We start from the raw sequence: 12,426 nt of genomic DNA, 5'->3' as shown, positions 1-12,426 counted from the left end.
AGGACGTGCTTAACCTTGTTTGTAACACGCAAAGAACAGTTTTTTTCTTTATTTGCTTCCATTTCCCATGCTTCACACCATTCTTCAACAGACGCCAGTGCCTCGCTTAGCATTTCTTTATCCTTGTGGTTACATATCGATAAATTAAACAGTCGTCGGCGAACAGTCGCACAGTTACGTTTTCATTAATATCTGAACGAATATCATTAATATAAGCGAGAAATAATATCGGTCCAAGGACAGACCCTTGAGGAACGCCTGAAGTTACACATAAATGATCGGACTGGCAGCCGTTTACGTCCACGTACTGCGTCCTACCTGATAAATATGACCTGACTCATTCCACTATATTGTTATTTATTCCACGCTGTTTCAATTTGATAATTAATTAATTATGAGGGACCCTATCAAAAGCTTTTGAGAAATCAAGGCATATTGCATCAACCTGTTTTCGGTTATCTATTGCTTTTGAAAAGTCGTGGATGGTTTCAACCAGCTGTGTGACAGTTGACAGCTTTTGCCGGAAGCCATGTTGGTTCGAATGTAGTGCTTTCTTATCTTCTAGGTATTTATATATTGCTTTCTCTATTATATGTTTGTGGCGACGGGCGACCACGTAGACCGTCGAAGTATCGGGCTCTCGCAGGAGAGGAAAAACCAACACTCCGTCGCTTAGCGTAGCATTCTTTTTTTTTTAATGATCTTCGGAACGCTAGCCCGCGCCGGAACGCGCCAGCCGCTCGAGCCTCGTGTAGACGCGAGCGTCTGCGTCAACTCTCGTGCGACGCCGATGCTGCTGCCGCTACAGAGGGCTCCCCCCCTAGAGAGGAGGAAAGTTCGACGAACGATGGAAAGTCCACGTGACGCGGCGTGTCTTCGCGTTGGTCTTGGGTGTCACGTGCGCAGGCGGCGACGAAGGATGCAGCAGGGTCGCGTCGCATACAGGTGGAGCTGATGGCGCGGGTGCTTCGATGTAGGCGGGTTTGAGACGTTCCAGGGCAATTGTGTCTGATCGGCCGTTGACATGTTCGAGGAGTTTGCAGCAGACGCAGGTTAAAGAAATTGGTTGATAATTTTCAATTTTCTGCTTGTCACCGGTTTTGTGTATCGGGATAACTTTTGCAACAAGCCAGTCATCTGGGACCCGTTTTTGTTGCAAGGATGCAGTAAAGATAACTTCTACGTATCTAGCAAGCCATTCAGTGTATCTTCGCAAAACGGCATTTGGAATTCCATCCGGACCTATAGATTTATGTTCTCTGATGTTTAGCAGCAGCGATAGTAATCCTTCATAGTTAATTCGTACTTCTGGCATATCTGACACGTGGGAAAATGATGTTACTATAGTTGGAGCAGTAGAATTAAAAACCTTTGAACAGACAGACTGGAAGAACTGGTTATGGTAAGACGCAATTTTTGAACAGTCAGTTATGATTTCGTTGTTAACAACAATGCTGTATTGGCTTTTAGTGGTTTGCGACAAGGGACGCCAATACTTTTGCGGAGAAGATACCATGAAGTTAGGAAGAGCGTCCTCGTAGTATTTCTTTTTTGCTTGCCCAAGTTTTATTCGCAGCTGTGCTGATAGGTTAGATATCTTTCCACAATTTGTTACTTTCCTTTGACTTCCTATTTTTCGCTTCAGGCGAACAATCTCGCGTGTTATTCAGGGGTTTCTTTTATTTCTTCTCTTTTTCCTTATTGGTACGAATGAATTTACGCAGTGCAAAATAATGGTTTTGAATCTCGCCCACAACACACTGACGTCATCGTCAGAGCTCAGACTGCCTAGATGAAACGACAAATAATCAATGATGCTCGTGTCGTCAGCTTTATCAAAATTAGGAACGTGCGTAGTGCATTCTTTAGGATTTGTTGCCGGAACCTTGGTTTTGATTTGTACAAATACAAGATGATGGTCGTATATGCCAGCTTCAACTGCTACCTGATAATTTTCCAACCGTCCATCAAGAAATACCAAGTCCAATATGGCTGTACTGTTCCCGTTTTTCGAGTGCTTTCCTGTACTACCTGTGTTAAAACGTTAGCGAAAGCAATATCGAGCAACACTTCGCATACATACATACATACATACATACATACATACATACATACATACATACATACATACATACATACATACATACATACATACATACATACATACATACATACATACATACATACATACATACATACATACATACATACATACATACATACATACATACATACATACATACATACATACATACATACATACATGCATACATACATACACGCACATGTAAGCCGTCCTAGGTAACTTTAGCCAGAATTTAAAAATATGCCGATGCACTCTAAGACAATTCTAGCGAATGCACATTGCTGACTGTTATATGTAGTAAGCCGTGGGAATGAAATAGATTTCATAGTTTCTGCCGTTCCCAGCATAGTGCAAGATGTATAAGTGTTAGGTAGGGTACCGTGCAGTGATCATAGGTTAGTGAGGTCAAGAAATCACCTCAATTTTAAGAGAAAGAGTAAAATTGGTAAAGAAGAAACAGGCCAACCTAGACGCAGTAAGGGTAAAAACAAGCGAATTGATACATACATACATACATACATACATACATACATACATACATACATACATACATACATACATACATACATACATACATACATACATACATACATACATACATACATACATACATACATACATACATACATACATACATACATACATACATACATACATACATACATACATACATACATACATACATACATACATACATACATACATACATACATACACGCACATGTAAGCCGTCCTAGGTAACTTTAGCCAGAATTTAAAAATATGCCGATGCACTCTAAGACAATTCGAGCGAATGCACATTGCTGACTGTTATATGTAGTAAGCCGTGGGAATGAAATAGATTTCATAGTTTCTGCCGTTCCCAGCATAGTGCAAGATGTATACGTGTTAGGTAGGGTACCGTGCAGTGATCATAGGTTAGTGAGGTCAAGAAATCACCTCAATTTTAAGAGAAAGAGTAAAATTGGTCAAGAAGAAACAGGCCAACCTAGACGCACTAAGGGTAAAAGCAGGCGAATTCAGGCTGCTACTTGCAAACGCATATGCAGCCGTAGAACAGGGAGATAAAGATGACATAGGGGTAATGAATGAAACCGTAACTAGGATAGCTTCAGAGGCAGCAGTGGAAGTGGGCGGCAAGGCGTCAAGGCAAACAGTAGGCAAGCTCTACCAAGTAACAAAGGACATAATAAAGAAACGACAAAGATTCAAAGTGTCCAACTAAAGAGCTCGGATAGAATTCGTGGAACTGTAGAAACTGATCAGTAAGGAGGAAGCACGGAATATTCGAATTTATAACATGATAAATACTCAGGAAGGAGTAAAAAATGGACGCAGCGTGAAAGCAGCGAGAAGAAAACTTGGCATAGGACAAGCCACGATGTATGCACTGACAGAGAAGCAGGGTAGCATCATCAGCAACCTCGAAGGTATGCTAAAAGCAGCGGAAGAATTCTATACTTACCTGTACAGCATCCAGAGCAGCCTCAATACCTCCATTCAAAGCAGTAATGAACAGGTTACAGAGCCTCCTTCTCTAACTAGCGATGAAGTTAGAAGGGCCTTGCAAGACATGAAACGGGGAAAAGTGGCTGTAGAATACAGAATAACAGTCGATTTAATCTAAGGTGGATGAGACATATGCTGGAAGAACTGCCGGTTCTTTATACGAACTGTCTCACGACTTCGATTAAGGGTCCCAGAGAACTGGAAGAATGCCAACATTATACCAATCCACAAAAAGGGAGAAGTTAAACGTTTGAAAAATTATAGGACCACTAGCGTGCTTCCAGTGTTTTACAAAATATTCACCGAGACAATTTCTAATAGAATAAGGGCAACACTGAACTTCAGTCAACTAAGGCAAGAGACTGGTTTCAGGAAGGGATACTCTACAATAGATCACAACCATGCTATCAATCAGGTAATCGAGAAATCCGCAGAGTACAATCAGCCTCTTTTTATGGCTTTCATAAACTACGCAAAGGCATTTGATTCGGTAGAGATACCAGCAGTCGTAGAGGCATTACGTAATCAAGGAGAACAGGACGCTTACGTAAATATCTTGGAAAATATCTACAGAGATTCCACAGCTACCTTAAGTTCCCACGAGAAAAGTATGAAGATGCTTATAAAGAAAGGGGTCAGACTAGGAGGCACAATCTCTCCGACGCTATTCACTGCGTGCTTGGAAGAAGTATTCGAGCTATTAATCCGGGAAGCCTTAGGAGTGACGATCAACGGCGACTGTCTCAGCAACATTCAATGTGCAGATGACATTGTCCTGTTCAGCAACACTGGGGACGAGTTACAACAAATTATTGAGGACCTTAACAGAGAGAGCGTAAGAGTGGGGTTGAATATTAACATGCAGAAGACAAAGATAATGGTCAATAGCCGGGCAAGGAAACAAGAGTTCTGGATCACCAGTCAGCCTCTAGAGTCTGTGAAGGAGTACAATTACCTAGGTCAATTACTCACAGGGGACCCTGATCATGAGAAGAAAATTTATAGAAGAATAAAAAGGTGGTGGAGCGCATACGGCAGACTTTGTCAGATCCTCACTGGAAGCTTACCATTATCATTAAAAAGGAAGGTGTACAGTCAGTGCATGGTACCGGTGCTCACATACGCGGCAGAAACTTGGAGACTGACCAAAATTCTCGAACACAACTTAAGGACGGAGCAAAGAGTGCTGGAATGAAGAATGTTAAACGCAATATTAAGAGACCGAAAGAGAGCGGTTTGGATCAGAGAGCAAAGGTGCATAATCCATATTATAATTGACATTAAGAGAAAAAAATGTAGCTGGGCAAGTCGTGTAACGCGACGGTTATATAACCGGTGCACAATTAGGGTGAGAGAATGGGTACCAAGAGAAGGGAAGCGCAGTCGAGGACGGCAGAAGACTACGGGGAGCGATGAACTTAGGAAATTTGCGGGTGCTAGTTGGAATCGGCTAGCGTAGGACAGGGGTAACTGGCCATCGCAGGGAGAGACCTTCGTCATGTAGTGAACATAGAATAGGCTGCTGCTGCTGATGATGATAATGATGGTGCGTGTGTGGGGGGGGGAGGGACACAATCTTTTATAGGCCGCCAGGGGAGGGAGGGGGGCTTTTACTTTGCGGCATCTTTCATTATTCACTCTTTCAGTTAGGCAATAATTAAACGAGCCAGTAGCTGCCGTTGTCGGAACATTAATGCTTTTTTCGTTTCTTTATAGCTGGCTTTCGGGCCATGTATCCAGTGATGAGAGCCATCCATTGACGATATATCCATTGAAATATTTACCCTTTAACCCCTCTGGTTTCGAATGTAGAAACGCAAAGGGTGCCAGTTGCGCTGCCTACGTGATGATTCATGCTCTCGTTACGCAAAGTACCCTGTTCATAATTCACCATTGCGCTCCCACTGACAACAGTGGCATCCTATGGAAATCCTATGCACATCCAGTGCCAGGACATGGATATGCTGCGTACAGTTTACCGACTTATGCCAGGGCATTTTGCACAGTGTTTGCCGTAATGTATACTGCTTTCACAGCACACGCTGTGTGACATAAGCCACAGGCAGAGAACCCACGCATCAAGAACACACACGTCACGTGCAGACGTTACGCTCGCGCGCAGGCACGCGAGCGGAAGTGCAGTATACTCTAAACTCTTCTGGACCTTCCGCCACGTGCAAGTGCTTCATTGAACTAACTAACTGCACTTTTCAAAGGAAATTGCGTCAGAAAATTCGCACTGTACTATGCACACACGAGCTGCAGACTTGATAGCTCCGAATCGCAATTCGAACATGCGACAAAACATAATTCTGCATCCTACGAGGAAAGTCAAAGACAAAAACCTCTTAAATGACAAATATTCACTTAAATGCCAGAAAAGGTACATCTGGAATGTCCTTAAGACATTTCGAAAATCCATGATGCGCATATCTCAGGATACCCGACACCAGACCATCTGAAATATATTTGAGACGTCCGTGGTAGGTTATCCGAAGCTGGACGTCTGGTGACTGGCCTACTTGTTTCTGAGACGGTGCACGGAGATTTGGGCGTAACTCGAATGCCGTACGGACGAATTATGGGGAGTGTAATATTGGACTTGTTGATAAGACGTGCTTCAAAGTTTGATTAACAACGCAATGACATCAGAAGGGACTGAAGACAGAACAGAGCGCTGAGTAATCGCTCTGTTATCTCTTCTGTCCCCTCTAGTGTCCTTGCGCTGTTAAGAAAACTTGAAAACCTACGGACGAAGCGTTTTCCTGCTCCGTCATGGTTTCGTAGCAAGTCAGATACTTCGCTTCTATTTCCCTGATTGTTATCTCTCCTTATCACTTGCGACAGACTTCAGGGTTTACTTCACGTGGAACCCGCTAACATTACAGTTTTAATTCAGCATGATAACAGCGGAACGAATGAATTTCTCCGATTTATATCAGGTGACCCTTTTGTTCGGGGTGCTAATCTGGAGCTACCTGCTGGCGTACATGGCATTCCTCGCATGCGAGGCGCCAACAGCAACGCTGGACAAGCTGGCCTTTCAAGGACTTAGAGAGCGAGGAAATTCCGTGAAGCAAGAACCTCGGCCTGACAGTGTCGATACAGCACTAAAACTCGAAGACGCTTCAGCTCGTCCCTTCTCGGCTTTAACCTCATCCAACATATATATGTAAGCAATGCGTGTTAAGGTAATAGAGCAGCTAAACGCGCTCACACACACACACACACACACACACACACACACACACACATATATATATATATATATATATATATATATATATATATATATATATATATATATATATATATATATATATATATATATATTTGCGTGTGTGTGTGTGTGTGTGTGTGAGCATTTTTGCTGCTCCATTACCTTAATATGTTTCGCTGCTGGCTACTTTTTAAGAGCAAGCAGCTAACATACAACGCACATCGACATGACGATGTTCCGTCGATATTTCATTTCTGTGTAAAAGTGTCAATAAACGCTCCCAAAGAAGCTAACACATGAACATTGTGGTTCATTTTTATGTTCTTTTTGTTCTGGATGCAAACTGCACAGAGTGACTTCGGGAACAAAGTAAATACTGAGGTCGTATAGTAAAGGTAAAATAAGGAACAAGTTATATTTAAGGATGACTACGCCAGTATTAAACCGCTATTGTTACACGTATGTTCAACAGACATGTTCACGGTATTTTTATTGGTATTGTCGAGCATCGTTCTCTTATATGCAAGACATAGTAGGGGTGAGTAGACAAAATGTTACTTATAATGCATAACATAAGAATTCGCCATAAAAGAACCTTAGTGGGTGTAAATAGAAAGTATGCAATCAAAAAGAAAGAAAACTATAACAAAGGCATAGTAGCAAAGAAAAAAATCGTTTCAGTGCAAAACATTTCTAATTTAAGGTTGCGCAGTGTGGTATCTAAGGTGTTCTCCATTTCAGTAAAAAAGCGCAAAAAAACGTACAACGAGAGCTTATAGTTTTTTGGAGTGACACAAAGGCAAAATTTATGTTCGTTGTCGCGCAGGGCTCACAGAACAGAATTGCCGAATAGAAAACTTCGGACACTGGATATTTGAAACTGGGCATATGCCACTGTATCGCTAAATATTCTTGGCCAATTAATAAAGAAAAATATGAGACATCCGCCCAATCGTAGCAATTGTTACAAAGGAAACCCATACGTGTTCCTCGAAACAAAACCATCGTGGTTGAAGAAAAATTCGTCGTTGTCCGGGACTCGAACCCGGGGCCAGCGCATTTCCAGGGAAGCCGCCCTATACCGTTTCAGCGAACCAGAGGCTGGAAGAGACGGTAGGGCGAAGTCGAACTTATCAACAACCTGAAACAAAGGCAAGAGTTTGATGTAATAGTTGTGCGGACACCCGGAAGGCGGATAGAAGTAATTAATAAATGGAAAATGAGACATCCAACCAATCGTAGAAATTTCTAGAAAAGAAACCCACATGGGTTACCTTTCTGATAGCTACCTAGTTAGCTCAGATGGTAGATCGGCTGACCCGGAAAGGCGGTGGTCCGGGGTTGAAGTCCCGGATCAGGAAGATTTTTTTCTTCAACTGCGAGGCTTTTCTTTCGGTCAACCCGAATGGGTTTCCTTTGTATCAATTACTATCATTAGGTGGATGCCTCATTCTGCCCTTAATTAATTCTCTCCACCTTGCGGGTTTCCACAGAACTATTACATCAAATCCTTGGCCAATCTCTCAAAGTGGGCGTGTGAAATGGTGTAGCTGCCCGAATTTACAAGCGGAACAAAGGCATGAAGGGGTGAAGCGAGCAAAAAAAATTGAAGTAGGCCACAGAGAAGTGAAAAAGTCGGCAACAGATTGCAACCGAATGTGAAGAAAAGAGTTATGGAACCAAATGGGACCAGAATGCGCATTGAGTGAGCGTTGAAAAAAAAAGTATGGGGTTTTTGAGTGCCAAAACCACTTTCTGATTATGAGGCCTCCGGAAATTTCGACCACCTGGGGTTCTCTAACGTGCACCTAAATCTAAGCACACGGGTGTTTTCGTATTTCACCCCCATCGAAATGTGGCCGCCGGGATTCTATCCCGCGACATTGTGCTCAGCAGCCTAACACCATAGCCACTGAGCAACCACGGCGGGTGAGGAGCGTTGAGCTGCATAAAAGTGCAGAATAAGCGAACTCATTTTATTCACCATCTAAGAAAGCTTTGAACATACGTGTAACGTATGCGCGGGAACTGCGTATCTTTTAAGGCATCGCATTCGCAGTGAGGTGTCCTTGCAATGGAGGCACATCCAGGAATGGGTCTGACAAAATACAGAATTATAATATTTAAGTTCTACGGAATATTTAAAAATCGCCTTTTGCGGATAACATAAATCTTGTCCTCAAGCTGAATTATTCGGTGAGGCGGGCATTACTAGCAGGTAAAATGGGAACACATATTCAACTAATTAACACGAATGCACTAATTAACATCTTCATTAATTACTGTAGGATGCATATTGTAATTCATGAATTGTAGGTGGAGAGCTTCGAATACCTATACACTTGAAGCGAATTTCCAAGAGAACACCAATTTCGAGATATTATCACCCAAGGTGTCGGACGAAATACATGGGCGTTCCAGTTACTTTTTTGCTTCAATGCATAAAAGAGCGTTTTCTTGAAAAGTAAGTGGAGCAACAGTGCATTTGTGCGGCAAGTTTCATGGAGCTGGGAAGGTATTTCGTAAGCGTCCACCTAGTGGACTGTCCACTTCGGCCGCTGCTGATTGGATGCAGCTGTGCGAGAGAGGATGAGATGAGCGGCCCTAGCCAATCAGCAGCGGCCGAAATGCACAGTCCAGTAGGTGGACTCTTACAAAATACTCCCCCAGATCTCGAAACTGGCGTTATTATGGAAATTCATTCCAACTGGACACGTCTTGCAAGCTCACCGGCTATAATTCGTAAATTGCAATATGGGCCGTAAAGTAATTAATTGAGTAGCATTTGTGATTTTTAGTTATTAAATGAGTATCTGTTTCCATTTCTCGAGCAAGTAATGTCCATCTCTCGGAATAATCCAGCTCAAGGAGCGTAATTATGTTATCTGCAACAGGCGACCTCTAAAAATTCCGTAAAAGTTAAAAATGATCCCCCTTTATGCGGTTTACATTTCCTGGCGGAATCCTTTAGAGTGCGTATTAGGTACCCAAGGTGACTAGCGCTATTGCGAAATTTGCGCCCACAGGTCTACGCCATTTGAAATGAGACATCAACATGGCTCCGGGATGCTTCAAATCAGAGACATGACGTTTACTTGGTTCGCGCAGCTGAATTGCGAAGGCTTGTGTTTGTTAGCCAACCTAATGACTGCTGCTTTATTGAAATTCAGTTCCACCAGTCATGTCTCGCTTCAAGAGCAGAAAGCAAGAAAGATACCATATTTAGTATCTATTAGCCGTCAGCATAGCGACGCAGGTGGAAAGGACGTAATCACCAGCATGCATAATTAATTTAACAGATGTGTTACTATTGTCTCTACAACTTTATTATTATTGCTACGGGGTTAAAAACAGTCAGACGTATTGTTGTTGTTGTTGTTGTTGTTGTAGTCCTGTGTGGCCGTGGCACATACCCACAGTGTTGGATTGGCCATGAATCGGGTGGGTAAATCAGGTGCAAAAAATAATATAACGGAGTTAACAATTTGAACATTGGAGTTTAAAAGCTGGCGTTTTGTGTTTGGAGAGAAAAATAATAATCACGAGCAAACCGGCCATAATAATAATAATAATAATAATAGATAAGAACTAAAATAAAGCTGCGGTGGGGAGGAAGAACGATCAGTCTAACATGGAAATCGATTGCTTTCAATGACGTAATTTTGGATTGCCAAGCGAACATTTCTGTGACTGAACCCAATAATAGAGGCTCCAAAAGATAGGATCACAGGCATGGATATATATAAACCAATAGTGCGAAGCGGGATTTACAATAGAAAAACGCCTTCAAGACAACAAGAAATGTATATTTACAGGATATATACAATAATAGTAGCAGCTGACAAGATGGTAGACAGCGCGTGAAGTCCAGAGCGTCGTCTTCTTCTCACCAAGATGAAAACTTCTTCGTCAGCGTGTCACGTGATCCCCGGCGGCTGAAGCACCGGCTCGGTGCTGGTTAGGAGGCGGGCGAGTGATACAACTTAAGACGCGCGACGTGGACCACGTCGGAGCGATGCTGAGCCACGGTTGGCTGAAGAGGGGCGATTTCGTACGTGACGTCAGTTACTTGGCGCAAGATATGGTAATAGCTAGAGTGAAGTGAAAGTAACTTCGAGAGGCCAACGCGTCGCGACGATGACCAAAGGAGAGCTAGGGCGCCCGGTATGTAATGTACGTCACGATGGCGGGCGTCGTATAAGCGCCGCTGATTGTCCTGCGACTCCTCAAGTCGACGTTGGGCAATATGGCGTGCTTCTTGTGCTTTGAGTATGGCTTCACGGGCGTATAGTCGGATGTGGAATTCAGACTAGCAGGCAGAACTGTGTCGAAAGGTAGCGTAGGGTCGCGGCCAAACAAGAGGAAGGATGGAGAGAAGCCTGCGGTATCATGGCGAGACGAATTATAGGCGAAAGTAACGAATGGCAGCGCAATGTCCCAGTCGAGATGGCCAGCGGAGACATACATGGACAGCATGTCAGTGAGCGTGCAGTTAAGGCGCTCGGTTAGACCGTTCGTTTGTGGATGGTAAGCAGGAGCAAGTTTGTGTTTAGTCGCGCACGAGTGTAGAATGTCATTGACAACTTTAGAAAGTAGCGGCCTCGATTGGTCGGTGAGGAGCTGTCGAGGGGCACTAAAGTGAAGGATGACGTTTTCTAGGAGGAAGTCGGAAACATCGGTTGCACAGCTTGTCGGAAGAGCCCGTGTGATTGCAAATCAGGTGGCGTAGTCTGTTGCTACAGCAATTCACTTGTTTCCCGAAGCAGACGCAGGAAAAGGACCTAAAGGATCACCACCTGCAAAGAAAAATGGTTCTGATGGTACTACGTGAGGTAGGATTCAGTGCACGTCTGGACACACGAAGCAATGTCTTTTTGGGCGGCGCGCTGACGTCCAACATGCTTGCCAAACAAATGTTTGAGCTTCTGTTTACAAATGTCCCAGCTGATAAGTTCCTCCTCGTGGGTCTGAAACCAGACGCGTGCCGTGCCCGCGAGGTAAAATATCAAATTATTGAGCATGATGGTCTGGTCCCAGTGGTTGCTGGCGCTCACCCGCTCGTAAAGTTGAAGCCAGTCTTCAACATCAGTGTCGTCGGTGCCAGAAAAGTTTCCTGGGTCGGGGGGTTGCACTAGAATGACTGTGGGCGTGGGTGCCGACGAGGCCGAAGCATCCTCGCCTTGAGCTGGCATTGTAGATGCAGCCAAGGAGCGCCCGCTGCGTAGATCCGTCTTGATAATGATCCCGCAACCTCCACCAAAAATGTTACGGGGTTAAAAACAATCAGACATATATTTAAAGGATATTTACAATAATTGTAGCAGCTTACAAGATGGCTGACAGCGCGCGAAATCCAGAGCGTCGTCTTCTTCTCACCAAGATGAAAACATCTTCGTCAGCGTGTCACAATATAACTAATGAATAAGAGAGGCCCAAGTACCAACCCTTGAGGAACACCGAAATTCAAATGTGCCTATAGGCGGCGACTACACGGGCGCGCAGGTAGTGGCCGCGGATCCGGATCACGAGACTGAAATAATCAGAAGAATAAGAATGGGCTGCGGGTGCGTTTGGCAGGTATTCTCAGATCATGAACAGCAGGTTGCCATTA

General features: G+C 43.7%; 1 protein-coding gene across 3 annotated transcripts in view; it reads left to right on the top strand.

Annotated features, from left to right (window-relative positions):
- Positions 1–6,826, top strand: part of LOC135901557 (nose resistant to fluoxetine protein 6-like) — an 83,397-nt gene extending 76,571 nt beyond the window's left edge. For all 3 annotated transcript variants that reach the window (XM_065431387.2, XM_070522781.1, XM_070522780.1), the window contains one exon: positions 6,538–6,826. In XM_065431387.2, the coding sequence (XP_065287459.2) occupies positions 6,538–6,771 (234 nt within the window). In that variant the 3' untranslated portion in view covers positions 6,772–6,826. The remainder of the gene's footprint in view (positions 1–6,537) is intronic.
- The last annotated feature ends 5,600 nt before the right edge of the window (positions 6,827–12,426 follow it).

This window comes from Dermacentor albipictus, chromosome 8 (assembly GCF_038994185.2).
Source record: "Dermacentor albipictus isolate Rhodes 1998 colony chromosome 8, USDA_Dalb.pri_finalv2, whole genome shotgun sequence".
Taxonomy (NCBI): Eukaryota; Metazoa; Arthropoda; class Arachnida; order Ixodida; family Ixodidae; genus Dermacentor; species Dermacentor albipictus.
This window is presented reverse-complemented; position numbering and strand designations above follow the sequence as displayed.